Genomic DNA, 27,905 nt, shown 5'->3' with positions numbered 1-27,905 from the left:
CATCCCTGGAAGTGTCCAAAAAATGCGTAGATGTGGTACTTAGGGACATGAATCAGTGGTGACCTTGGCAGTGCTGGGTTAATGGTTGGACTCGATAATCTCAAAGGTCTTTTCCAACCTAATTCTAAGATTACTGGAATGAACATTGAATTGATGGTTATGGTGGATGCCTGCTAAGCAGAGAAAGATAAAACAAACTCACAGGTCAAGGGGTTAAGGTCTGAATGAGCTGCTGCAAGAGGGAAGCTCCAGAAGATCCTGGGGATGCAGAAGGGCGGGCAGACTGCCAGTGAGGGAACCAGGATTAGCTTTTTTTAAACTTGTTAGCTTTTTGCTCATTTACTATCCCCCCCACCTCGCACTACCACATATTCCAATGACCGTGCAAATAAACTGCCCCACATTACATGAGATGTCCGCAATGTGCCATCAAACCACTCTACCTGACTGTCTTCATCCAAAGGCCTCCAAACAGCACGTGGAAAGTGCAAGGAGCACCGTGTCTGGAGACCCCATCCTGCAGTCCTCCCTCCTTCAGGGCAGTCCATTCATCTTCACCCTTTGCATCACTGCCACTGCCCTGACCTATCTGCAGGTGCTGCTTGAATCCGCTTGAAAAGGACAGCTTTTTCAGTAAAATAAAAAATGACAGGTCCAACCCAGGACATGCCGAGGGGTGCTGAGATGTGCAAAGCGCTGGGCTGCATAGGCACAGGGCTGCGTTGTGCGCGTGGCTGCGGCATCCCGACAGTGAGCACACCCGCCGCAGTGCTGTGGCGGAAGAGAAGTCACTGTATTGCCTGGCATCTCCTGGTCTGGAAAAGGACAGCCACAGCATGTCTTGCACCAGTAAATATTCAATTTAAATATTTAAAAGTACTTAAATTTCAATCACGCTACTGGAATACTTTTGGATCCTAAAACACTGTTGCGGAGAAGTTTCTTCAAGCCCTTCTAGGGGCTTTTGCGACAGTAGTGTTTGTTTAAATGTTACAGCGTGCTATATTTATATTTATAATGCTTTTGCACTTGTCTCCAACAGCCTTCTGCAGAGCCACTGACATCGGTCAGACCCAGCTGATTCTCGACACTACACCAGCTAGGGGTCAAGTGATTAGCATGTTATTAACAGGGAGCATCGCAGCACCAGCCCTCACCCGCCTGATGCTGGGGCAGCATCTGGCCAGCACTTTCCCTGGCATGGAGGGTTTGATCCAGACGGCATCAGGGACTGGCCAAGCTTGGCTCTGTCCTGGCAGCCTGGACCTTCCCACGACCTAGCTCCTATTTCAGGCCTTGTCCATCTATTTAAAGCGCACCAAGAAGGGGAAAAATGCACTGGAGATGTAGCATGTGCATGGGACACCGCGCCAAATATTCAGTTTCCTTTAGAGGCTGATAGCGAGGGATCCCACAGCGTTTTGTTTATGCATAGTTATTTGTTTTCTTTTTTTCCCCTTTTAGCAATGCATGCTTGAAAATGGTCAGGCCCTATTAGGGATTAGAAAAGTCATCTGCTGGGGTGAGCGAGTAGATCAAGCCCCGGAAAATTAAAAAAGCAGGGAAAAAAGCAGGAACCCGGGTAGCTTCCCCTGCAGAAAAACGTTGGTGGCTGAAGGGCAGCACGCCCCTCTGCAGCCAGAGCTTTGGGATGGCAGCGAGGAGAGGGAAGACAGCGAGGGGACCGGGGCCGGCAGCAGCGAGCAGGCAGCTACAGGAAACTGCAGCCTCCGGTGATAAATAGGAGACCGGGGAGCACAGGATGCGCGTAGGGCGAGCGCGGTGGGGCGAGGGGATGTGAGCCGGCGGCTGGCGTGTCCCTCCATCCCACCCTTCGTCCGTCCAGCCGGCGGGATGGCCGCGGCCCGGCTGCTGCTGCTGCTGCTGCTGCCGCTGCTGCCGCGGGGCTCCGGCGGGGAGGAGGCCGAGGCCGAGGCCGAGGTGGTGTGCGCCGGCACCGCCTGCTACACCCTGCACCGGGCCGAGCTGGGCTGGAGCGCGGCCCAGGAGCGCTGCCACCACAACGGCGGCAACCTGGCCCCGGCGCGCAGCCCTGGCGAGGCTGAGCGGCTGCAGGAGCTGCTGGCCATGGCCGGCTGGCTGGACCCGGCGTGGATCGGGCTGTCGCTGTCACGGGGCCGCTGCGTCCAGCCGCAGGAGCCATTGCGGGGCTTCGCCTGGGCAGCCGGCGGGGACCCCGGCAACTACTCAGCCTGGCTGGCCGAGCCGGCCGTCACCTGCCTCAGCGCCCGCTGCGTCAGCCTGCGGCCCGCCGGGCCCTGGGGCCCCGCTGGCTGGGCCGACCGCCCGTGCCGGGCGCTGCTGCCCGCCTTCCTCTGCAAGTTCAGCTTCCGCGGGATGTGCGGGCCCCTGCCACTGGCCGGGCCCAGCCGGGTGGCCTACACCACCCCCTTCGGGGTGCGCAGCTCCCGCCTGGCTGCGGCCCCCTTCGGCACGCTGGCAGAGGTCACCTGCGAGGGGGGCGAGGGACCCACCTTCGCTCTCTGCAAGGGGCCGCTGGAGGGGGGCGGCTTCGCCTGGCACCCCCCCGGGCCCCTCTGCCCTGCCGCCTGCGCCCACCGCAACGGGGGCTGCCAGCACCGCTGCCTGGAGGCGCCTGGGGAGGCCCCGCGGTGCGCCTGCCACCCCGGCTACGTCCTGGCCCCCGACATGGCCTCCTGCCTGCCCGAGGATGCCTGCCAGCCCAACCCCTGCCAGGGGACCTGCCGGACTCGGCCCGGTGGCTTCGAGTGTGGCTGCGAGGCCGGCTACGCCCTGGCACCCGATGGCCGCAGCTGCCTGGACATGGACGAGTGCCTGGCCGGGCCCTGCCAGCACGAGTGCCACAACACAGCCGGCAGCTTCGTCTGCCTCTGCCGGCCCGGCTACCAGCCGGCCGGGACGGATGGCCGCCTCTGCCGCGATGAGGACGAGTGTGCCCGGCCTGGCGTCTGCCCCCAGCTCTGCCTCAACGTCCCCGGCTCCTTCCACTGCGCCTGCCAGCCCGGCTACCAGCGCCAGCCCGGCGGTGGCGATGCCTGCCTGGACGTAGATGAGTGCCTGCGGGACCCCTGCCCCGGGCCCTGCCGCAACCTGCCCGGTGGCTTTGAGTGCCTCTGCCTGCCTGGCTTCGTCCTGGAGGAGGATGGACATGGCTGCCGTCCCGCAGCCACCACCGGAGAGGAGCCCACGGGGGCCCCCAACAGCACCCTGCGTACCACAGGTGTCCCACGGACCAGGGGCACCCTGCAGACCGCAGGCAGCCTCCAGACCGCAGGTGCCCCATGGACCACCGGCATCCCCCGGACACTGGGCATCGCCACCGGGGCAATGCTGCCAGCCCCCACGGCAGTAGGGTCAGCGCCCGGCCCTGAGCACAGCACCGACGGCCCCCGGCTGCTACTCTACTACATCCTGGGCAGCCTCGTAGCGATCCTGCTGCTGATGGCCTTTGCCCTGGCCCTGCTTGCCTGCAGGAAGAGGGCGGCCAAGCGGGAGAAGCGGACAGCCAAAAATGCAGCGGACAACTACTGCTGGGTGCCGGAGCAGCCGGAGAGCCATAGGGTGGGCGGCGAGTGCAGGTAATGGTGTCCAAGGCAGCAAGGCGGGGGAGCAGAGCCTCAGTGACAGAGAACATCTTTTTCGCAAACTGAAAAAAAAAAGAAAAGGGATGGGGATGGGGACGGGGCGATGCTGTCTGTTCAACATGGCATGTCCGGGAGCCTGTTCTGGGGTTCCTTGCAAAGCGGGAGCTGATCTCTCCTGCAAAGGCAGGTCTGGGCGCTGGGTGGGAAGGCAGCCCAAATCAGCCCTGCGGTTTACAAACCAGCCACCGCTGCCGCGAGAGAAGGGTTAACTGGGACAGTGCTGCCAGGTGGAGAGAGGGAATGGGATTGAATTTGCCTGCCAGGGCTGCCCCTCAACTCTGCAGGACCCCACTGTGCTTCAAAATAGCAAATTATAAGTTTTGATTTGCCTTCCAAACTGGTTAATTTCATTTTTCATTTGGTCTCCCCTACCTGTATTTCAAATGCCAAGGTGCAAAAGCAGCAGCTTCCCTGCCCCATCCCTGCACAGCCCCCCCAGCCCCCCAGACTTTGTCATCCAAAAGCAACACCAGTCCCCCTGCTCTCGCCTCCCTGGCAGCAGACAGCCTGCATTCAACCCTCGGTTTTGCCTTGTTCTCATTGAAATAGGTTTGAAATTCTTCTCTGTTCCACCAGGGCAAGAATTGGTCTCTGCAGCCACAAGCAGGGTTGTTTATTTTTATTTTAATTAAAAATGTCACATCAGAGGTAACTGAATAAACCTTTTTAAAACTACAGCAGCAGAGGGCTTCTCCAGGGGAGCAGGCACTGCCAGGTTAGCGGAGCTTTCATTCCTGCAGCTCCCCAGGCCTGGGTAGGGAGTGCAATCACGCTGAGTACTGGGGGGGGGGGGGGGGGGGGCAAAACCTCCACCCCCCATCCCCGAGCGCACACAGCATGGGGAGTGCTGTTCAGCTTGGCCTTGTAGATGAGGGGCCAAGACCAGAGGATATATGGTAAAAAGGTATGAAAAACTGTGCTTAGAAGAACCACCTCTGTTTCTGGTGTATTCAGCTTAAAACTACTTGCAAAATACGGAAGACAGTGCTCCCCTTCAAATGCAGCTGGATGAGAGACTGGATTTTTCCTGCTGGATCATACTTTTTGGGTAGAACCCCTTCCCGAAGCCCAGGGTCCAGGCTGTGTGTGTTTTCCATTCCTCCCCCTGCAAAGAATACACTGGATGTTGTATATTTGCTAATTATTATATATAAGACTTCTAACCTCTCTTCAAAGCAAATGCTTTCTCAAGGCTAAGTTGTTCCCCAGTTTTCCCCAGGTACCCAACTTCAGAGGGCTGTTTATACCGGGCCATGAATGAAGCCTCTTTGAGCTGTTCCAGCGTGAATCCTCCCCAAAAAACTGAGTGGCACAGAGGCAGTCCTGCTTGCCATCAGGCAGTGCTAGCTTCATTATTTGCCCGTGCTCTACAAGGCAAAAAGGTTCTAGAGAAGAACAGACATGTGATTTGAACGGCACATAGGTTTCCTGAGGTTTCTGCTCGTTTCATTGTATGCTCGAGGCTTAATGGCTGCAGAAATGGGAACTGAACACAAAGGAGTTTGCTGTAGGCAGCGACCTGCATCCTGTTCTTCCATGTGTGGAGGAAAACCCTTTCCTGCTGTTTTTTCTTGTCTTCATGTCTCCATTGTAAAATTAAAAGAATGCCAAAACACAACAACACAGGAAAATGTAGCTGATAGAAATGTTTCTAATGTTCTGTCTGTGCTTCCTTTTCTCCACACAGTGGCTGGGAGAAGCAATGAATGCAGCAGTGGCCTTCTTAGAAGTCCCACTGAAAATTCATGCCCTGTCTGTGTTATGACAAGCTGGCAAAGCATTTCAAATGCATGAATAAATTATGCAAATGAGAAACCATACCGAAATTGGTGAGACAACCTACATACATAAAATTATGCCTGCGCTGTTGGGCTATGCCGACTCAGGGTCTGCGTGAGGAAAAGGCAGTCGCAGCACCATGCCTCGCATTGCAGGGCACTAACTGCTTGGTCTGCTTTATCAAAAGCTGAGGTGTTTTCCAGATGTTAATAGTCTCGGGGTCTTTCTGCCTTATTTTTCAGTTAAGTTATCAATTAATTGTTGTATCTAACACTTATTCCACTATGAAAAAGGGAAAAGGAAGCGTAAACAGAGGCTCAGAGCTGGTACAAATCTGAGACGTGCTATTTATTCCAGAATTCCTCGCTAAAACCTATAATCCTGATTTCTGTTATGACCTTTGTGTATTCCGGTATGCGTACTGTATTACCAGTGGAGTACGGTAGTGAGTCCAGCCTAGGGAAGGCACTACTTTGTGCCTGGGTTTAGTTTGGGCTCTCTCGGGTGGATTATTTCCTGATGTAGCATCCTTCACCCTGGTGCAGTTACACCTGGATAATCTCATCTCTCCCTTTCTTCCTGCCACGAACCCAGCAGGAATGTTTTGATCCATGTCCTCGTTAGAGAGTTATCCAGGGCCCCATGAATCCCATGGACTGAAGCAAATGTGAATGGCACCAGATAGTTTGGTACCCTGTCTTAAAGGAGACAGGACATTCATCCTGGCCCAAGGTGGTTTTACCGTTGTGCCTGGGGCAGCTACCTCTGCTCCCTGTTCCCTCCATACACATGAGGTGCCATTATAAGCAAGACCTATACTGTCCTGCTGTCGCCATGGCAGGACGGGTTAGCCAACACGTCCAAAATGCTTGTAGATATCAACTGGTTTGTAATGAAGTAAGTGTTATATTCTTACGGTCCAGAATTAAGACACTCCTTGTCCTTCATGGCAGCGGCACGTCAGGACTGAGTCGACTTTGTCTTTGACTAAAAGGATAAGGTTATCCCACACATTGAATAACACCATATGTTGCTTTTCTGATGAAACACCAATAAAATCTAAATAGAATGCGTCTTCAGTGGTTTTTAATACATATATATGATATCAAGCTCTATTATTTATTTCGTACATGTAATCCCTGCATTTTCTACAGCGGTGGATGGTGCTAACAGAGCCTCTGTCCGCGCTCATCCCTCATGCAGCAAAGTCAGTGGGGTCTCATGCTTTCATAGGCACTGCTGTCCTGAGGGAGGACCATCCACTTTGTGTCTACCAAGGCACTGGGATGATCTCAGTTGGACCCTGAGTCCACAAGCAAGTGTGGACTCACTTGAGTGAGTAAACCCATGAGCAAGGTCGTAAGCCCATAAGCCAGGTCCTAAACCCATAAACCAGGTCCTAAGCCCATGAACATGGTCCTAAACCCACGAGCAAATTCCTAAGCCCACAAGCAAACCTGCTGATTTCAGCCTAGCTCTGCATGAGGGCAGAGATCTGGTTTTCTGGCTCTGGTCAGCAACCGGACACAGAAGCTCCATGAATTCAAGCTGCAGGACTGCTGGCAGCTAGAGCTACCCCCATGGCATGCACCAACAAAGAAAGGCCATCCTGAACAGGGAAAGGGTCTCAAAGATGGGGGAAAACCCCCTCAACAACATAAACCCCCATTTGTTTCACCCATGCCTGAAGTAGCATTCATGCGGTGTTTCATGACTCATTGATATTTGCCTGGAATAGTGTTTAAAAGCAAGAAAACCCTAAAAAAAGGACACTGCGTCTCATGATGGATGTTTGGTGCCTCTGACACATCAGACTACAAGGAGCGTTCCCAGAGTTGTTCTGCCGGCCGCTGGCCAGGTAAAATTTGCTGGCAGAGCCTGTGCAGGGAGCAGGGGGTGTCCCTGCCAAGCACAAGGAGCTGCCAAGGGTGGGATGATGGTGATATCTTAGCAGGAACGTTGTTGCCAGCCAAAATGTGGCAAGAGGCTGCCAGCCTGCTGTTACCTCTGATCTCATTTATTGTGCTGGGCCGAGGTTGGGGCACGCTGGGTGGAGGGCCCCCTGCAATAGCCTCCCCGCTAACCCAATAAAACAAAGCCAAGCAGTGCAACATGCTAATTCTGCCATACCCCATTTATAATTTTCCCCCATTTCTAGGAAAGGTGCTGCAGGGAAACAGCTCCCACCAGAAGAATTTAGAGAAAAGGTACTGACTAAAGTTAAAATATTATCTACAAAATACCATGCTTCTGCCTTCAAATTCCACAGTCAGCCACTGCAAAAACAGATGCTTTAGATGTCTGTTCATTTCCTCTTTTTATTATTTTTATCTTTTAAATGTTTCTTGGCATTTGGCTTTCCCGAGCCCTTTCAAGGCTGCTAAGTGAAGTTCACGTCTGGCCAAGCAGATTCGAGCAAGGCTGGTGACAACGTGTCGGGGGAAGGAGCCAGCCTGCGTCAGAGCAAAGATGCTACGGGAAATTTCCTAAGGGAAAACCCAGCCTCGGGGACCTCGAGCTGCTGGGCAAGTGCATGTCTCAAGGATGCTGCAAGGGTCAACAGAAAGCTGACGGTGAAGGATAAGATTAGCCCCTAGATAAGCCAAACTTCCAGCCTTTTCCCTGCTGGGGTCCTGACAAGGTTTGCCTCACCTCTCCATTCCCTGTAAATGGAGCTATGTGCTTGCCAGCCCTTAGAGAAAATGCCGATTAACTCGGCTGCACTGGCTTGGGGCAGGGGCATGGGGTGGCACTGGGAGGGGGGGGGGGTATGGGGGGAGGGGGGTGAGGGCAGGGCACCGCGTGGAGGTGATGGTGGGAGAAGAAGTCACACACTTGCCGTGCCAGATGTCACAGACACCCAGCCTCAGGAAGCTTTAATCCCTGTGGGAAACTGCATCGGCTGCTTTCCCTGGTTGTAGTCCAAGAATTAACATAAAACTATGAGCCAGAGGGAAAAAAAAGTAGCAGGCGTGCTTGCAGGACCTAGTCCAGCCCTACCACTGCTCCCAAGCTGCATTTTCTGCACCCAGGCTGAAAACTGTGGCCGTAGGAGACCATGGAGCCACGCAGGCACCTGTGGAGAAAACATTTTTCCAGTTCTGGCCGGGAAGAAGGCTCACTCACCACCAGGCCTGAGCCCTCCAGCCCTGCCTTCTCCAAAGCCATGGTGGACAAAACTCCCTCCAGGCAAAACCACAAGTAATGCTCTTAATTGGTGTGCAGCCAATTAAGCATCCTCAGGACGGCTGTGCAGCAATGCCCCCTTGCAGGTCCCCATCCCGCCCAGGTGCCTGCCCAGGCACTGAGTCGTATTTTTGGATGTATTCGTTTGTCCACCGCTACCTGGCCTTGAGATGTTTTTCCTCTGGTTCAGGGCAGGGAAATCTGCTTTTTCTGCACAGATTGTGGTGGCAGCGCGGCGGGAGCAGGGCTCGTACGCCCAGCCCACACAAGTCACCCAACGCGGGCAGAAGGGCCCAACCGGGCTTAACGGTCCCAGGCGGGACCAGGGCAGAGCGTGCGCCCATGGAAAGGCACGTGTGTGCTGCTCAGCGCTCTGCCCTTCAGGCTTTGGTCATCCTGACGTAACAATTTGAGATTATATTGTTATGTCATAGTATAGTATATTTATTATATTTATTGTACTTTTATATAAATTATATCTATTATATTACATTACAGTATAGTATATTTATGATATTGTGTTATATTTATTATGTTAAATATACTTATTATATAACAGTACAGTACAGTATAGTCTATATACATTTATTATATTACATGAATTATATTTATTATATCACATTACAGTACAGTATAGTAATTATATTCATTATATTCCATTACATTACAGTCTAGCATAGTACACATTATATTTATTATATTACAGCACATTACAGCATAGTATATTTATTATCCTTATTATATTTATTGTACTTACCTTAATTATATTGTATTACATTCAACTATTACATTATATTAAACTGTGTATAATTATCAGCATCCTGACATGAGGAACCTCATTTCCAAAGCCCGAGGACCAAGCAGAGAAGATCCGTGACACATAACCGCAGGTCGGAACTATTCAAAATACCCGCCAGCAGCATTCCTCTGCCCGAGGGTGACAGTGACATCCCGGTGAGTCAGACCCAAGCAGAGCGAAAGGTCGCCCTGGGTTATCGCGGGGGGCAGCCGTCGGGGGGCCAGGCGGGTGGCGGCAGGAAGAGCACCGTGAGTCAGCCCTGCGCCGCCGCACCACCACCGCCTGCCCTGCTCCGGGGCCACGGAGAGAAAGGGTCATCTCAATGAAAAAAGAGTTATTAAAACATGGTTAATCTCCTTTCTCCTGCTCAGATTATCTTTCCCCGTCTAGTAGCGAGACCAGCCCGGCAAACTGTTGTCAGCAGGGCAAGGACATCAGTGGGATGACCTGAGTAATCGTTGTTTGGGGAGTACTGTATTTTTTCCTGGAATTTTTCAAAATATTTCTCATCATGCAGCCTTGAAAAGGAGAATTGTAACCATTTTTATAATTACTTCTTTTGTTTGTTTTTTTTTAAAAAAAGAACAGAAAACTATCAGGTTTTTTTCCTTTCCACCCATCACATTCTGTCTCCTTTCTTTTTCTGTTGTTTGCCCAGACCATTCCCCCCTTATTTTGCTCTTTTGCTTCTGAAAACAGACAAAAATGAAAAAGAAAGAAAAAGAAAAAGGAAAAGAACAGAAAAAGGAAAAGAAAACGAAAAAGGAAAAAGAAAAGGAAAAGAAAAAGAAGGAAAAAGGAAAAGGAAAACACCACCAGAAGTGAAATAAAACCCACAACTGGGGAATGACAGGTTTTACTAAAGCAACGCAAGGTCAGCGTTACCAAGCCCTCCAGGAAGCTTCTGGGAATTATCCCCTGTGCATGTTTTGTGGCGATGAAGAGCAGCTGAGCTCTTCCCAGACAAATGATTCACGCTGGCAGGAATGGAATCTTAGGGGGAGACGATGGCTTATAGGCTGAGGTTAAGGACCCCTGGGCTGACCCCAGCCCTGCGCCATGCCCCTGCCTGCCCCTCTCCTGGGCGAGCATCCCTGCGGGCAGAATCACACCCATAGGCTTTTGTTTCCCGTGCAGGTGAACGAGCTGGAATTTTCAAGGGGTTGGAAGGATAGACCGGAATGCTCTGTAGGCCAAGCTCGGAGCTCTCCATCGTTCCTCCTGCAGTTGAAAGGAAAATAGCATTTCCTTGGTACTCCCCTTCCCAGAGCGCCATGGATGAAGGTGTGAAAGAGGCCAAAGATGGGCAGGGGAAAGGTGTCTGATAAAGAGCACGAGCTCCTCTGTGCCCATTTCCATCAGGCTAGCTTTGCAGCTACCGAGCTACCAAGCAGCACAGTTTGCCTCGTGATGGCTTTTAAAAATATATATATTAAAAATTATTTTTTTTATTGTATTAGTTATGTTTATTATTCAGGATTATTATTACTCTTTTCCCCATCTTTCCTTCTCTCCACAGCACCGTGTAAGCTATGCGAACCGCACAGGAAGAGGACAAGACAAACATACAAGTTTAATAAAGTAACCTACTCGCAACCAGCGAAGTGAGGAACCAGGGATTTGCTGCTCCGCAGGGGATCCCGAGGGCTAATTGCAGTGACTGAGTCTTTCGGTAAAAACACTGGTCTCAAAATTGAAAAAAAAAAAAGGGTCAAATACCCTTTCCTTTGAGTGGCGAGGCTTTGGATGTTTGCTTTTCATTTTTGTTTTGCTCTGGGCTGTTTCTGACAGCAGAGGCGGATCCTGCAAAAATAAAAGCACGGAAAGGGTACAGCTGTCCAGAAAGCAGCAGAGGCACCTGTGAGGAAGGGGAGACAGGACCCTGGGGGTGAGACCCCCGGCACCCTACAGCCCCCCACCCTCACTGCCTTTGAGGTCCGGAGGGATCCTTGTGGTGTGCAGCTGAGCAGCAGCGGCCTTGGAGGGGATAGGAACGACTGTGGTGGAGCTGGGACCCCCGGCTCGGCGAGGCAGGGGCTGAGCAGTGCCAGGCAGGCTGGCAGGGACCCACAGGCCAGCTGCCCGGCCCCGACAGGGCGTCCCCGCTGGGGTAGGGGCTAGTGGGGATGGCATGGGGGCTGCCGTCAGTGCTGCTGCCATCGCCATCTCCTGTCAGCTTTGCCATTGCCGTCTGATGTGGGCTTTGCCATCGCCATCCATGTCAGCTTTGTCATTGTCATCTAACGTTGGCTTTGCCATCACCACTTTGTGTCAGCTTCACCATCGCTGTCTCACGGTGGCTTCGCCGTCACCAGCCATGTTGGCTTTGCCATCGCCGCCCACGTTGGCTTCCCCATCGCCACCTCACACCAGCTTTGTCATGGCCACTGGTGCCAGCTGCGGGTGCTCAGCAGGCATTGGGCCGGTGCTGAGCGCGGTGGAGCCGATGCTATACTGAGCCGGGGCGCTGAGCCGGGGGGGCTCCATCGGGCTGCCTTCCCCCCCGGGGGCCCTTCGGCCAGGGAGCAGCCCTCCGCCGCTTGCTCTCCCTCGGGACAAGGCAAAAAATGGCTTTTTCCCGGCGCTGCTCAGCCCCGGAGCCCGGCTGCCGGCGCGCCCCGAGAGGGGGTACCCCTGGGCAGCGCTCGGCTCCCCCGCGCCCCCCGCTGAGCGCCCCCGGCCCCCGGCTGGGCGGGGAGGAGCCGGCGGCAGGACGGGGCGGGCGGGCAGCGGGGTGGGGGGGGGAGCTCGGGGTGGGCGGCAGCCGGGATTTACCGGCCGCCCCCGCCGCAATCACTCCGCGCGGCGGCGGCGGCCCGTCCCCGGAGGCGCTTCCTTCCTGCGGCGAGGGGCGGGGGGCGCCGGCACCGGCTATAAATGGGGCGGGCGGCCGGGCCGACGGCGTGCCAGAGGTTTGCCGTGCGGGCCGGCCCGTCCGCCGCCCGCCATGCGGCGGCTCCCGCTGCCGCTGCTGCTGGCCGGGCTGGCGCTGGCGCTGGGGCAGGGGCGGGAGCCGGAGCCGGGGGGGGAGCCGGGGCCGGCCGCCCCCTCGGGCGCGCAGTGCCTGGAGCACGACTGCTTCGCCGTGTTCTGGGCGGCGCGGCCGTTCGCGGAGGCCAGCGCGGTGTGCGAGCGCGGCGGCGGGCACCTGATGACCGTCCGCTCCACCGTGGCGGAGGACGCCATCGCGCTGCTGCTGCAGAGCCGCGGCGGGCGGCTGTGGCTGGGGCTGCGCCTGCCGTCCCCCCTGCCCTGCACCGAGCCGGCCCAGCGCCTGCGGGGCTTCCAGTGGGTGACGGGCGACCGCCGCACCGACTACTCCAACTGGGCGCCGTCGGGGCGGCGGTGCGGAGAGCGCTGCGTGACCGTGTCGCGGGATCTGCGCTGGGAGGAGAGGCGCTGCGATGCGCCGGCCGACGGCTTCCTCTGCGAGTACAACTACGCGGCCAGCTGCGGCCGCCTGCCCCCCGCCGAGGGGCTGCCCGTCACCTACACAACCCCCTTCGGCGCCCGCGGCGGGGACTTCCTGGCGCTGCCGCCCCGCAGCGCGGCCATCGTGCCGGCCCTGGGGCTGGAGCTGCGCTGCGAGGAGGACGGGGAGGGCGGGGGACCGCGCTGGAGCCGCGCCGAGCCCGGAGCCTGGCCCTGCCGCCTGGCCGCCGGGGGCTGCGAGGGGGCGTGCGGCGAGGAGGGCGGCCGGCCGCGCTGCTCCTGCCCCGACGGCAAGGTGCTGAGCCCCGACGGCCGCGGGTGCGGCTCGCCCTGCGCCGGCGCGCCCTGCCAGCATCACTGCGTCGTGGCCGGCGCCTCCTTCCTCTGCATGTGCGAGGCGGGCTACCGGCTGGCCGCCGACGGCAGCAGCTGCGAGGACATCGACGACTGCGCTGCCGTGCCCAGGCTGTGCGAGCAGGTCTGCGTCAACACCGAGGGCGGCTTCGAGTGCCATTGCCAGCGTGGCTACGAGATGGTGGAGGGGCACTGCCGGCCCCTCTCCCGCTGCTACGAGGCACCCTGCGAGCAGCAGTGCGAGGACGTGCCCGATGGCTACCGCTGCAGCTGCTTCCCGGGCTACGCCATCGACTCACTGAAGCCCACCCACTGCCTGCTGCACTGCAACCGCAGCCAGTGCCCGGCCCAGTGCGACCCGCACACCCTGGCCTGCGAGTGCCCTGATGGCTTCGTGCTGGACGACGATGCCAACAGCAGCAAGGTCTGTGTGGACATCGACGAGTGCGACATGAACTTCTGCGAGCACAACTGCACCAACCGCCCCGGCAGCTACGAGTGCCACTGCCACGCCGGCTACCGGCTCCACAGCCAGAACCACTGCATCAAAATCCAGGAGGACGACAAGGAGGGAGCGTACTCTGGGGACGCTGCCGGGTCCGAACCCCCGGTGCCCATCCCCAGCCGGACCCCGCCAAAGGTGGAGCGCCTCCACCCTGGCGTGCTGGTGGGCATCTCTGTGGGCGTCCTCTCCGCAGCCCTGGCTCTGCTGGCCCTGGGCTACCACCTGGCAAAGAAGCGCTGCAGGCCCCCTGCCACCATGGATTACAAGTGCAGTGGCCCCCACGAAAAGGAGATGGGACTCCAGCCGGTCACCTTGGGGTGTGCCGTCCCCAGCCAGAAATTGTAGGGAGAGCCGTCAGGACGGAGGGGGGTGCGGATGGAACTGGGTAGCATTTACCTCCCCCCGCCCTCGTGGTTTTTTCAAATGAGAATTTGGGAAGCGCTGTGATCAGCCCCACTGCCGAGAACGCTCACTGCTTTGCAGCCGACTCTTGCAATACTCGTGCCAGAGAGCAGCGAAGGTGGAGGGCACGGAGCTCCCTGGCCGCTCCCTTTGCGGGTGGTGGGCATTCGGCGTTCCTTTTCTGAGACGGCAGTCGGGGCAGGGAGGGGCGAGCTTCAAGCACAAACCGTGAGTGTGTTGCAGGAGGGACGTCTCCGGCTGGAACGGGCTACTTCAGTCCCCACCAAGCGTGGGACCGAGTGGCTGCCCAGGACGGGAGGCTGCCGCCCCCAAGCCCACTCCCCGGGCCGGGGGCATGCCGCTGCACTGGACGGGACGGCGAGGGACAGGGATGCTCCTGCTTTTGTATGGGCTTGGTTTAGTTTGTTTTTAAATTCATGGGCAATGGAAGAAGGAGCAAAGATCTTGTGGTCGGCGCTCTGCCACACTCCTCTGCGCCCCTCTGCCTCGCCAGCAGAGCCCTGGGTTTTGTCCCTGTCCCCATCTTTTGCCTCTCATCTCTGGCAGCTGAGCACTTTTCACCTTAAATCGCTCGCTGGGGACCCTGCTGAGCATCACCGTGCGAGGGCTAAAATCCCTGATTTCTAGTCCTTCTTACTGTTTCGGGGCTTTTTTTCAGGGGCGCAGAGCCGAAACAGGAATACCAAGACTGCCAGCATCATTTTTATCCATGGTAGGAAAGGCCATTTGCAGTCCTGGCGAGCCTCGTGTTCCCCATGCAATTTCTTCCGTGATTTTCTGCTACTGTTGGGTTAAACCCTTTGATTGCCTTTTTTTACAAACCCGCTTGACTGACCCCTCCTGCCCACAGGGTTTTTTCCTGGTTTTTCCCTTAGTCGGGGCTGAGTCTAACCCATGTTGAGGCTCACGGCAAAACTTTCCCTGGTGCGCAGGATCCAGCCCGCTGCTTACTTTCCAGCCACACGGGGGGGGGGGGGGGGGGGGAGGGATAAATCTGGAGAAGTATTTTGATGTGCTTTTCCAGCTCCATCGTTGGGTCGGGAGGCAAGGGGCAGCTCTGCAAAGGCAGCCTGTTGCCGGGGCGGGGGGTCCTGCTCCAGCAGCCGCCATGGGGTGAGGCCGGCAGCTGTTGGTGCGGGCACAGGGCGAGCGGCGGAGCGGGTGCTGACAGCTTTATGCCCGTGAAATATCGGCGTGCAGCAGCAGTTGGCTTTCCCACAGGAAGTTTTGCAAGCCTGAGGTCAGAGCTTGGGAGGGCTGGATGCTGCAGAGGGGCTGCGGAGCTCAGGGGGGTTGTGTCCCCCAGCCTTCCCCCCACTTGCGTGGTGACTGAGCTTGCGATCACGCAGCGTTTGCACCGCCCCCCCCCCCCCTCACCCCAGAAGGGCAGAGCTACACTGCAGCCTCCAAGGAAAAGAAAAAGATATGCATTGTACGAACCGTAGCTTTCCTAATGTAAATGATTCAACCCACTGTTTTATACACCCGGCACATTTGTAAATATTTATTTATTGGAAATATACCCTACGCGATGCACAATCACATGGTGATTTTGTGTGTAGACCAATAAAGCTTTTACAGTCTGGTTTATAGAAAGCTGCTAATGAAATATTCTTTCTCCCCTTCCCCAAAACAAATGGTTTGCCTCACCGAGCATTGGCCCATCTCGCAGCCAGAGCTCCAGAAGTCACAAACCCTGCTGGAGCGAGATGAAAAAAAGAAAATGGAAAAAAAAAAAAAAAAAAGGGAAAAAGGAGTTGTGGGCTCTTAGTGGAGCATCAGGCTGAAAACACGCCCTGCCCGTTATTTTGCCTGTGTGATTAAAATAGAAGGAATGAGCCATAAATAATGGAGGATAACAAGAATAACATTAAAAGGACCAAGTTAAAACCAAATAAGCTGGAAATGGCTAATTTAATGCTACCTCAGCATGACCAAGCCGGTAGAGCCCCGGGGCTGTTCCTCAGCTGAAGTTTCTATGGGTATGTGTTTCAAGTACCACTAGAGGTGATGTTTACCTGCGGCAAAGAGCGCGGGACTCTGTTCTCCTGGGTTTTCTTGTGGAAAATGCAGGTTTGGTCCTGTGTGTCCTAAAATCCCTTTGCCTGGGAATTTGTGGGGGAGGTTTATCGCTGGGACCAAAGTTTTTTCCTTTCCCCAGTAGCTGGAGGGAGGCTTGGGACGCCCTGGAGCCTGCCAAGGCTCAGGTTGCGGAGTCTCAAGCTCTCATCTCAGTTGCTCAGAACCTCCCTTTTTTTTTTGTTACAGAAGAGGAACCCAAAGGGGTCAGGTTGATCCTGTCCTCTCCTCAACCTTCAGAGCTGGCATCGAGGTCTGGTCTGGTGCTACCCCCTTGCTCTGCCATAGATGTAGCGGGGCTGATGGGCTTTCAGGCTGTTCCCCGTCTTTCAGAGCATGTCTCAGGGATGGAACGGGCAGCTTGTGTTTTATTATCCCAGAGGGGCACGTGCCCCGTGGCTAGTTGCCCTTCACCAACACATTTTGAAATCCTCACCATCCCTGATCCCAGCGGAGGCTCCTGCGTGCCGAAGGTAATGGCAATAGTTACTCAGCCAACGTAATTAACTGTGTCACAGGCCAGTCTTATGGCTTTTTATTTTGTTGAGCTGCAACAGCGCGAGTGGGGACTGGCGGTGCGGGGCATTGGTGGCGTGTCCCCTCTTCCTCCAGGGTCCCCTTTGCCCATGCCGAGTGGAGATGCCCACGGGGACTGGTGAGGTGTGAGGGCACGCTAGAAGGCCGTGGTCTTTGTGAGGAGGGGTCCGGGCTTGCAGCAGGGCTCAGGGTGCACGGGCTCCTGCTGGCAGGGCAGGGGTGGGCAGACGCAGCCCTTGCCCTTGTCGTCCCCCCGGGGAGCGGCACAGTAGTCAAGGGGTTCTTCCTCCTCCTCTTCCTCCTCAGCAGCCCCCTCCCCAGTGTGGCAGCAGCAGAGGCTGGCGTCGAGGCAGCGGCGCAGCACGCCGTGGAAGGAGTGCCGGAAATTTTCGGAGAGGAAACCATAGAGGATGGGGTTGGCGCAGCTGTTGGAGTAGCTGAGGATGAGGGAGGCATTGTTGACGGTGGCATCCAGGCGGCCGGGCAGCAGAAGGTTGACCAGCTGCACCACGTAGAAGGGCATCCAGCAGACCACAAACATGGCAACCACCATCAGCACCAGGCGCGTCAGCTTGCCCTCAGAGCGCCGGCGCTGCTGCCAGCCCACCCGCTGCGCCACCGCCCGCATCTTGCCCACAATCAGCAGGTAGCACAGCCCCATGGCCAACACTGGCAGCAAGAAGCCCAGCAAGGTGGTGTAGACCACAAAAGCTGCCGACCAGGCTGGGCTTGGCCACAGGAGGTTGCAGGCCACAGCCTGGCCGTCGCGGGTGGTTGCTGTACCGGCGAAGATTGGGATGGGTGAAGCCACCAGCAAGGAGAGGAGCCACACGCCGCCGTTGACCATCTTGGCCACTCGAGGACGGCGGTAGGTGGCTGCCCGCAGTGGGTGCACCACCGCGATGTAGCGGTCCAGGCTGAGGACGGTCAAGCAGAAGACGCTGGTGAACATGTTGAGCCCATCAACGCCCAGAACGGTGCGGCACAGGGCCCGGCCGAAGGGCCAGTGGTGCAGGGCGGCTGATGTGGCCACGAAGGGGATGCTGAGCATGAAAAGTTCATCGGCAATGGCCAGGTTGAGCAGGTAGATGTTGGTGGCTGTCTTCATCTTGGCATAGCGCAGGATGACAAAGATCACCAGGGAGTTGCCCAGCAGCCCCAGCAGGCACACCAGGGCGTAGATGCACTGGATCACCACCATGCCTGCTATCTCGCCCGCCTTGCCGCCCCACTCCGCCTGCCCCTGCTGCCGGCCAGCTTCTCCCGTGGCCGTGCTGGTGTTGGGGGGCACCTCGGAGGCAGCCCAGCTGGATACGGTCCAGAGGGGCACGCCAGCCCCCTGGGCCCCTGCCGGCAGCTGCTCGGTGTCGGCGTTCATGCTGGGAGGTGGTCCATGGACGGGACACCACCGGGGATGGGGGCCAGCCTGCAGGCAAGGGCACAGGCAGAGGGAGAAGGGGATGAGAACTGTGCCGCACAGCAGGTGCAAAGCATGTCCCCTGCCTTCCCCCTTGGATTGTAGCCCCCCTGCTCCCTCCATCAACCCTGCGCCCTGCCCAGGCGTCTTCCCCTCAGGGCAGCAGCGTTGCCCGCTGGGACAGAGCACTCAGGCTCTTCGGGGTCTTAGGGGCTGCGGTGTGGGGTGCCCGTGCGTGTGGGCACCTCGGCTGTGCGGCCTGGGAATCTGCCGCCAGCCGCTGTAACGCACTGCTACAAACCCCAGGGGTTCCATTAAACCCTGTGGGGAATGAACAGAAGGAGGAGGTGAGCTGGACATATTTTACCTCTCGGTCCTCCAGGGACTGACAGAGCCTCCCTCCTCCCTCCCGGGGGGCGGCAGGCAGTGCTGGGAGCTGCTCCGGTGGGATCCACGGCAGGCTGTTGGCAATGCAAAGTCCTGCTTGACCCGAATTAGATGACCAGAAGGACTCGGACCTTTTAAAGAAAAAGACAGACCGCACTTGCCGGGCGGGAATACAGGCTGCTCTGCCTCCCCCCATCACCTACGCCACGCAAATCAGCTTCCCCGTGACAAACAAAGAGACACAACGCAAGCTGCTGGTTTAGCTCTCCGCTTCCCGATGGAAAATCACGCAGCGGACGTACCCGGAACGCTTCTCCCTCCGGTGCGCGGTGCTGGGCTGGCTGTGCCCCCGGCGGGGGGACGCAGCATCCTCCGGGGCTCCGCCACGCTCAGCCGGCGCTGCGGCGGGCGGGATGCGGCAGCCCGGGAGGCGCGGCGGGGCGGGAGGGATGGGGTCCCCCGCGCACCCCGCCTGCGCATCCCCTCGCACCGGCGGGTCCCTGCGGGGGCCGCCGGGGTGTCCCCGCCCGGGCCAGGCAGGAGATGGAGGCAGGTTGCCCTGGTGACTGCCAGCAGCCCGCCCCCTGCGCTCGCTCCCGCATCCCTCCCGCGCATCCCCGCATCCCTCCCGCGCATCCCTGCTTTCCCCCTGCCCAGCCCTTCCCTACCGAGCCCCCATGCCACCCACTGCGAGGCAGGGGGGTGCAGGCAGAGAACCCCCGGCTGGCTGGTGGTCCCCGCTTTGGTGGCAGGAGAGAAGCATCTCGCAGCACCAGGCCTCAGAAACTTGGGGACCAGGAGGCGGTGGGGCCCAAGCCTGGCCCCAAAATTGGTTATGCACTGAAAATATCGCCCCACATTGAAGCCCACACCAAATTTCATGGTGCAACGAGTAAAAAGGGGCAGAGATTGCATCCTGAGTTCTGCTTTTTTTTGGTTTTGGGTTGTTTTTTTTAATCAACTGTTGTATTTCTTTTTTTTTTTTTTTGGTTGGTTGGTTGGTTTGGTTTGGGGTTTGGTTTTTTTGTGTTTTTGTTGTTGGGTTGGGGTTTTTTTGGTGAAAGGGATCAAGGACATATTCGTGCCAAGAAATCCCAATGGCTCAGCTGAGTGACAGCCCAGGTCTGGGGCAGGGAGGACCATAGTCATCGGCTGTGGGGCTGGGGCTTTCCTGCAGGCGCAGCCCTAACCCCACCCTCCCGGCCTGTAGCCATCAAGGGATGGAGCAAAGGACCCTCTCAGCACCTGCCTCTCGTGTTCCCAGGTCACGGCCTCGGGTGAGTGCCCGTGGGTCGGGGAGGTTTTGGGAAGTCGGGGTGGAGCTGCGGGCTGCCCGCGAGCTGCCCGCATCAGCTCATTCATGCGTGGAGGGGTTCTGACCACAGGGGTAGGAGCACAGATCAGCGCTTATGTTGTGCTATATTATATTACTGAGAACAGGCTCAATGTGCCTGGGAAAGCAGGTGCAGTTTTCTTCTTGGTGCTTAAATATACAACCATAGTTAATTGCGCAGCTGGCAAGGAGGTTTTGGCTATGACATCCCGGCTTAGTGTGGTGGACATGGAGAAGCACAGAGCATGCCGGTACCCGGAGCTGCAGGGACTGTGGCACTGGGAACAGAGCACCCCATCTCCACACACCGCTCCCCCCTCACCTCCGTGGGGTGTTTTGCTGGGGGGAAGATGAGGCTCCAGCCCGCTGCGATGGCACAGAAGTTCCCAGTGTCGGTGGCTGCTGGGCTGGGCAGGGGGCCCAGGAGGGGCACGGTGCTCCGGGGGTTCCTGTTGCAGCCGGCGACCGGAAAATGTGTAATAAAACAATGAAACCGTCTGCAGGTTACATCGGCCCCTTCCACCACCCAGGAGCAACAGGAAGCTTTTAAATGCTTTTTTACTGTAAGGGAGGAAAGTCCTTCACAGCAAGCAGGACTTTTGCCCGCATTGTGCTCCTGGTACTAGTCGTTGGGACAGCTTTGGGTGGGGAGGACCAGGGCACTAAAAGCTTTGTGTGGGAAGAACCAGGGGCGAATAGCAGCTTTGGCTGCCAGGGAACATTTTGTGGAGCCTCCTTGTAGGTGGCTGAGGATGCCCTGACACGGGGCGGTTTGTTAGGGCCCTGGGAGGCACCGCTCCAGCAGCTTGGGAGCAGCTCTCTGTCTTGAGGGCCTTTCCTAGGGAGTCCTACCCCCAGTGCTTGTGAAAGATGAGTTTTTTCTAAGCCAAAATGCTCCCCGTGGCTGGAAGGATGAACAGCAGTAATGGCTTTAAACCCCCTCCTGGTGCTGCCCTCCGTGCTGAGCTAACCAGCATTTACCCTCCCTCCTGCCTTCCAAACCTCACTGAGCCGAGAAATTTGAGGTGAGAGACTCTTCCCCAAGAATTTTGATTGAACTGCCTAGGAAGAAAAATCAACATGTCTTTTCCTCAAGAAATAAGCTCTCCAGATGGTTAATTTTAAAATAAAACAAGTCATTCCCTCCGCCCAAGATAGCATCGAGTGCTATTCAAATAGGTTAAAAAAAAAAAAAAAACCACCAAAAAATCAACCCTACCTGCTGCACCCGCAGCCTGCAATAGCAATAATTGCCTTTGCCAGGTGAGGTCTGAAGCCATCCCTCACCAGTTTATTGCAAACACGACACGCTGGCACACGGGCGCGTTCCTCGGGTGCCAAGTGCCCACCCAGCGGCTGTGCCAGCCTGCCCCTCACGCGGGGGCTACCCCTTTCCCGGGGGCGCAGGCTGAGGGGCTTAGGGCACGCGATGCTCACGCTGGCCGAGCTACTTGCCACACTGGGCGGCTTGGCGTTTGCAAACCCAAGCCTCACCCTGCCCTGCCGGTTCTGCCAGCAAAAGGCAGCTGGTGCTGACTGGTTTTTTTCTGGTGGCAAGAAAAAACATCCACCTTGAAATATGTCCAAAAGAGTTAAAAACAGCCAATGAAAATGTCTTGTTCTTCTCTGATCAAAATGAAAACCCAATGAAATATACTGCTGGGCAGAACAGACTGTGGGGTGTTTTTTTTCCCCCCTCTAGGCCATTTTTATTTTTAAATCTTTTCCTAAAAAAGGAAACATAGTTTCAAAATGGAACAGGTGAAATATTCCAATTGGAAAATGTCTGAAAAATACACTTCAGCATGACCCCCCGCTATGACCCCACGGTGCAAAGGTGGTCTGCAGCCCATGCCAGGCTCTGCAGCACAGGGGAAAGCTCACCCCGGGGTGCTGCTGGGGAGGGGGGGGGGAGGTGCGGGGTGCTGCCGGTAGGTGTGCCCAGTGGGAATGTACACGTGGGCAGTGACGCAAGGCTGCATCAGATTAGCCCCATTTCCATACCTCAGTCTGGTGCAAATGCTCCTCCTGATGAGGAAGGTATCAGTTCCTTCAGCTAACAGTCCCCATGGCTGAGCATCTCGTTAGTACCAGTTTAGCCCCGTGAGAAGCAGAGGCACGCCGAGGGCTCTGCAGGCTCCGCCGCCCCGGGGGGCTGCTCCCTGCGGGCTGGGTGCTGCGGGCACCAGCAGCTCCACGGGTCACTGTACCATCACAAAGCACAACCACTTTGTCAGCATCCAGGAGCTGCTTCCTCAGCTAAAAATAGGCTAATCCCTGCAGTAAGAGCTGAATTAATATAAAAACGACACCGCCGAATGTGCATTTTCTGCGTTCGTAGGCTTTCAAGCTCGAATATAAAACCTGAACATCTTCGCTTTGCAGCCTTTATATACGTTCCCCTCTGGTTTTAGTTATGCAGAAGCTATAAACCTTTGCAATCCAAAACCTCCACCAGGATATTGTGCAGTTGTGAAGGAGGAGAAGGAAATCAGCCTCGAACGCCTGACCCTGCTTGTCCAACTTCAGTTCTAGTGTTATGAAATTAATGGCCACATCAGTTCATTAAATAAAGGCGATCTCCTGAGAGGGCGGCTCGGCAGAAAACCCAACGTCACCTTCGAGTCCAGCAGCTGCCTCCAAGCACGTGGCCTGCTGAGGGCCTGTGGCACCCTAACGCAATAACAGCATTGTGGCAGAAGGGAAAACATGTCTAAAATACCCTACTATTTAAGGAATTTCAATTAAATTTCAAGTAGAAAATTTTCAATTAATTTCACAATTTCCATTTTTTTTAAAAAAATCACAAAATGAGATAATACTGACGCCACTGGAGCAGAATAGTCAAGTGCAGAAGGAAGAGAGATGTAAAATGGATTAAATCATTTAATAGGGTGGTTGGGTTTTGCTGCTTCCAGTTTCGTGTGAGAGCAGCCATCGCACTGCACATGCCACCCTTCCCCCTAGACAAATATGCATAATCTTCAATTATTACTTCCAAAAAGAGTTGACAGAAAATGAGTTGAAACCAATTAAATTCAAGTAGAGGTTCTGGGCGTCTGGTTGCCCAATGGTGCAGCGTAACACAAGTTTCCTCCTGAAAACCTCCGGCTCTTATGGAGAAGATGCGAGATGCTTCATGGCCGTGTTGTGAGACCCAGCAGCTCAAGGCAGCACCAGAAAAACTTGAGTTTATCCCCAACTTCAAAGTCTGTGCAGCAGGAGTGTCCCCCACTGCCCCTTGTAGTCAGGGGGGACCCCCAGGTGTTTGAAATTTGCCATTTTAAGTGGTATTATTGTCACATTTTTCCCCAGAAAACTCTGTCTTACAATTAGCTAAATGAAATGCAAGTGCTTACCCTGGAGGGTGGCACTCCAAAAAAACGACCGGCGAGCCGGGCACCCCCTTGACACTGCTTTCCGTGGCTGGGGACCCCCTGATGCCCAGCTCCATCAGTGTGCAGCATGGAGAGCCTCTGGGTACTGGGGAGCAAGGAGGGGAGCATGCCCCTGGCATCGGGCCGGGTTCAGACGTCTCCTGGCACATCACCGTGTGGCAAGGGGCACCCTGCTTAGGTGGGGGTTTAAAGGCAACAGGTGAATAAAATCATCCCGCAACATCGGAGTTGCTGCCTGTGTCTGAGTTTTTCTGCGCACGCTTTCCTCAAGCAAAGTAAAAGCAAGGGGGGGGCGGGGGGGAGGGAATTTGCACCAGGGTCTGTCCTGAAAACCTTTATGGCCGTGTTTCTCACACTTAAAAAATGTTCACTGAAAAATTCAGCCCAGCTCCATTGCCAGGGATCAGAACACAATGTGCTACGGGCGCTTCGCCCCCCTGCAGCATGCGGCCGATCCATTCCTACGGATGTTAAAACACCCAAAAACAAACCCCGTGTTTTAGGCAGATGACAACAGGGTTTGTGGAGATGCGGCCAGTTTCTGTAGGGCTCAGGATTTCCTGGCGGAGCACATACATCCTTTGTCACGGGCGGGGACACCCCAGCTTTGGGGGCTTGGCGAGCGGGCCCGTGTCCCGGGGGAGCCCCAGGGGAGCCCGGCAGGGCTGGCAGGGTACGGCCTCTCTCCCGCCTCCTCCTTCATAACGCAGGTGACAGCAAACGTCTCACACGTCCCCTGACAGCTTTTGCATTTTCATTATGAATCCTTTGCTTGCAGCGATCGCACTGCAAACCCAGAGCTTCTGCAAAGCAAGCACAGCCTCCCCAGTGCGTGGAAGCCTCCCGGCCCGGGAGGCCCCCCAGCCCTTGCTGGTTTACTCACTGAACATATTCTGTGAGTTGCCTTCCTGGCCTCTGGGTGTGTCACCCCCCAGGCCGGGGCCACTGGGTTGCAAAGCCAGATCCGAGCCCCTGGCATCGCTTCCGAGGGATGCCGTGCGGAGCAACGTCTGACGCCAGCAGGGAAGGAAGCGCTGTTAGGGCCCCCCAAACCCACCTCATTTCCCAGGCACAGCAAGTAAGACTGATTCTTGACACCATTATTTTGGTACCCCCAGAGGTGGCCCCTTGCACTCCGTGCCGTGGGGAGGTGATATCCCTTGGGGGGTGACATCCCCACCGCGCTTTCCATCGTGCCGCGAGCTGCCTGCAACGCTTGGGTGCATCGAGCAGGGAAGGGCAGACCCCGGGAGGGTGAGGGGTGTTGCAAGAGCTTTTTGGATGCATTTGTCTGCGTCGGATGGATCAGCACCAGGTGAGTTACAGCTGACCCGCTCCCAGGAGGATGGAGGTTTTGGCTTTTACGGATGGAGCCAGGTCTTAGTCCACGGGTCCGCAGGCAGCACACAGAGCTTTAGCTCCAGCCTTCCCAGCAAGGCAACTGGGTCCCAGCTGTCTGCCAGGATAACCCAGAGGGGAGCAGTGGGAGAAGGAGACTGCTAGAGCAATGCAGCACGCCAGGGCACCTCTTTGAGGCTGGGGACACATCAAGGGCAGGGGGGGGAGTGGCTGGAAAGCCAACCCAGGCCCTGCCTGGTTGTTTGGGCAGCACTGAACCCCATCTCCCAGCAGCCGCTGGCAGCAGGCAGGCGCCCGAGCGGGCGATGCTGTGGGAGCAACCAGGCAGGGAGATGCGTGGTGGGGGCTGCTGGTGTGTAAAGTCTTGGGGAGCACCCGGGTAGGGTCCCCCCCGTCCCAAAAGCTGCAAGATGACAGACGCTGCATCCTGCCTGTGTTGGCAGCAGAAGGGACCAATAGCATCACTCCCAGCTCCCCCGGTGCTGGGAGAGCTGGCCTCTGCAGCCAGAAAAGGATCTTCACTGCTTTTTTCCCTGGGTTATTGCAGGAAAACTGGCCGGAGGCACACGTGGAAGGTTTATCCCTAGCACACAGGCATGAAAGGGAGGTTTTGCCTGATCCATGCGGGCAGTGCTGGCTGGGAGGTGGGTGCTGGGGGTGCCCTGCCTGAGGGCAGCACGCTTAGTGTGCACCTGCTTTCCTGCCTCAGCATCTGCACTGAAAACATCATCAGGATATTATCTCACCATCCAGATATTATCTTAATTACAGCTTGTGGTGGTGAGGAGCCCTGAATCTTGTTTCAGTGCGGCTTCTGGTTTAAACGACTGCTTGAGTGAGGTACCAAAAGGAAATCCAGCGCTTTCTAATGATGACTGTTCACTGCTTAGAGCAAAAATGCAGAGGAAAAGCCCCTTTTTCAGGAAAAGAAGTGCCTTTTGCTCTGAAAAAGCCTTCTTTTCATACGAGGTGGGGCGTCTGAAAAGAAAAGTTACTGAAAGTACCTTTGCCTGTTGATGCCCCTGAGTTTGGCACGGGGAGCGGGGAGGAAACCAGCGTCACTCTGGCCACGAGCGATGTGACGGCCTGGCAGGAGTGAGCGGAGGGGGACAGGGAGCCTGGACTGCAGAGGATGTTATTCCATGTAGGGGAGGGAGGCCTCCATCGGCTTTTTAGGGGGGGGAAAAAAAAAAAAAAAAAAAGAAAAGAAAAGAAAAGAAAAACTTATTTTCCTGATATTGTTTTGCACCTCTAAAGGAAATTCCAGCACTGGGAACCTTCAGGGAAACAATGAGCGGGGCTGGGGGCAAAGGTGGGCTGCCCCAGGTTGGTGTGGTCCTCCTGCAGCCGGGGCAGGTTCCCGCACCTCCACCCCAGCCCTTTTGGGCACAGTCAGGGGTTCTGCAGGACCCCCACCCTATGGCAGGTGGGGAGCGGGTGGCACCCTGTGCCCGCACCCGCACAGAGCCATGCTGCCAGCATCCCGCTGTCCGCAGCCCACGCTGGATGGGGGCCTGTTTTTTGCTTTGCAGTTTCCTGCAACCTTGCTTTTCCAGAAGAACACCCAAATTCCAGAGCAAGCATGGCGTGTTGGGACACTCCCTGGCTTTTCATGCGCTGGAGAAGTCTTTTTTTCAGAGGGGCCAATACTTCAGCCTCATTGCAAGTGCTTCTGCTGTAGGGGGCTGACCGAGCACATCCATATCACTGCACTTTTTACTGGGACGTGGATTTTAGGATAAAATTATTACGTATATTTTTATATATATATAAAAATATCTAAAATTATATATATATAATAAAGAAAATACTATTTTCTCTCTGCTCCTTCCCTGAAATAACAAAGACAGCTTTAATTTTCAATGCTATGAGTTTCCTGGAGAGCACAGCTCTCCCCTCTCTTAGCATCGGCAACACTCTGCATCCCTGTGGATGAAGCCATGCTTGCTTAGGGATGCTTTAGCCCCGGCAACTGATAGTATCGCTGGAGAAAAGCAATGGGGTCCCGAGCCCGGGTGACCCGAGCGAGATGGAATTCCCCTTGGATCCCACAGCTCCCCTCATCCACGGTGTGTGAATGGCATCCCACCCCACGAACAGGGGGCTGCTGCATTTTGCAGGGGGTTTGAGCACTCTGGTTGCAGCAGCTGTGGTAATTCAGCATCGTGGAGGTGGCTGCTGGTATGCAGGGGTCTTCTCCATTGCGGTGGCCACGGCTGATGTGTTGGGGTGTAATTGTTAATGACGTTGGGTCCATTAGCGCTGAGGTCCATGGGCTGGATGCAGACATGCCCCACTACTCCCCATCCTTGATAGGTTTGGTCATACGTGTTGGAAAGACGTTTCTCCCTTCCTCTGGCCTCCCCGCTGGGTTTCCCTTCCCTCTGCTGAGACATGAGTGTTAAGTTCCCAGCTTAGCAAAACAGCGCTGGGTGTCAAATGCTTCATTTCAGGTTTTTGTGAGGAGCCAACTCATTTACAAATCACCAGCTGGAAGTTATTAGGCCCTTAAAACAAAATAAATTACTACAAAATTGTGCCTCCCTGCAGTTGCTCTGCAATTAATTTGTGCTGAGTGCTGAAGCCAGCTAAACCCCGGCCCACCGGCTTCCCTCTGCCCCTCCGGCACCGCTGTGTGCTCAGGGAAGGGCAATGAGGTGGGGGTGTGGGGGCACATTGGGATTTGGGGTACCCAGTTCTCCATCGATGCTGGGTCCACCTAACGCTGCTTTATTCCCTGCTGAGAAGCAGTGTGCTTTAGGGAGCAGCGAGGACTTGCTGGTAGGAAAAATAAGTGTAAAAAAATGTGGGGAAATAGGCTAAAGATATTGAATATTTATTTGGTTATTTTTTATCTTTCATGTTTAAAGAGACTGAGGCTGATTTGCTCCCTGGAGCTGCAGCTTGTGCATCCCAGGGGGTGCGCAGGTGCGTGGCCAGGTTCTGCACCTCCACCTGGCGCGGCCGCAGCTCCTATCAGAGCCACTGGAATACAGTGATAGCAGCACAAGCGCTGTCACTTCGCCCAGCCGATGCCATCTGGTGACACGTGGCAGCAGGAGGTGGGGTGTTTTGGGACAGGTGTATGCTGTATGGTCACTCTTTTGCTCTTTCTCAGGGCCAGGCAAGCTTTGGCACACGCTGGGATGCGCGCCCACAGTGCTAGAGCACCTCTCCAGGGCTCATCCTGGCCCCGTGACGAAGATGTCTCCTGGGCAATGACATTGTGGGTTTGGTCCCTTCTGCACCCTGCAGAGCCAGGTTGAGCCC

At 56.0% G+C, this 27,905-nt stretch overlaps 3 protein-coding genes and 1 long non-coding RNA gene across 4 annotated transcripts; 3 read left to right on the top strand and 1 right to left on the bottom strand.

The window, feature by feature from the left end:
* The first annotated feature begins 1,594 nt into the window (after window positions 1-1,594).
* CD93 (CD93 molecule) lies at window positions 1,595-6,499 on the top strand. Its single transcript, XM_037405736.1, has one exon. It carries the CDS (start codon window positions 1,855-1,857, stop codon window positions 3,583-3,585), a length of 1,731 nt encoding a protein of 576 aa, XP_037261633.1. The 5' UTR covers window positions 1,595-1,854; the 3' UTR covers window positions 3,586-6,499.
* Window positions 6,500-10,182: 3,683 nt separating this feature from the next.
* LOC119156220 lies at window positions 10,183-11,142 on the top strand. The gene is made up of 2 exons (XR_005107022.1): window positions 10,183-10,695; window positions 10,931-11,142. It is a non-coding gene; the product is annotated as an uncharacterized LOC119156220 (long non-coding RNA).
* Window positions 11,143-12,318: 1,176 nt separating this feature from the next.
* On the top strand, window positions 12,319-15,721 carry THBD (thrombomodulin). The gene has a single exon (XM_037405887.1). The coding sequence runs from the start codon at window positions 12,359-12,361 to the stop codon at window positions 14,045-14,047; it is 1,689 nt and encodes a 562-aa protein (XP_037261784.1). The 5' UTR covers window positions 12,319-12,358; the 3' UTR covers window positions 14,048-15,721.
* Window positions 15,722-16,585: 864 nt separating this feature from the next.
* On the bottom strand, window positions 16,586-19,054 carry SSTR4 (somatostatin receptor 4). The gene is made up of 3 exons (XM_037405705.1): window positions 18,848-19,054; window positions 18,526-18,676; window positions 16,586-18,167 (listed from the first exon to the last, which is right to left on the bottom strand). The coding sequence occupies exon 3, from the start codon at window positions 18,117-18,119 to the stop codon at window positions 16,878-16,880; it is 1,242 nt and encodes a 413-aa protein (XP_037261602.1). The 5' UTR covers window positions 18,120-18,167; window positions 18,526-18,676; window positions 18,848-19,054; the 3' UTR covers window positions 16,586-16,877.
* Between the last annotated feature and the right edge of the window lie 8,851 nt (window positions 19,055-27,905).

The sequence above is a fragment of the Falco rusticolus genome, chromosome 12 (assembly GCF_015220075.1).
Source record: "Falco rusticolus isolate bFalRus1 chromosome 12, bFalRus1.pri, whole genome shotgun sequence".
Taxonomy (NCBI): Eukaryota; Metazoa; Chordata; class Aves; order Falconiformes; family Falconidae; genus Falco; species Falco rusticolus.
The sequence above is the reverse complement of the archived record's forward strand: the minus strand, read 5'-3'. Positions and strand labels throughout refer to the sequence as shown.

Bases quoted from the DNA above. Each gene is read 5' to 3' on its own strand.
- SSTR4 (XM_037405705.1), bottom strand. From the start codon at position 18,119: ATGAACGCCGACACCGAGCAGCTGCCGGCAGGGGCCCAGGGGGCTGGC.
- CD93 (XM_037405736.1), top strand. From the start codon at position 1,855: ATGGCCGCGGCCCGGCTGCTGCTGCTGCTGCTGCTGCCGCTGCTGCCG.
- THBD (XM_037405887.1), top strand. From the start codon at position 12,359: ATGCGGCGGCTCCCGCTGCCGCTGCTGCTGGCCGGGCTGGCGCTGGCG.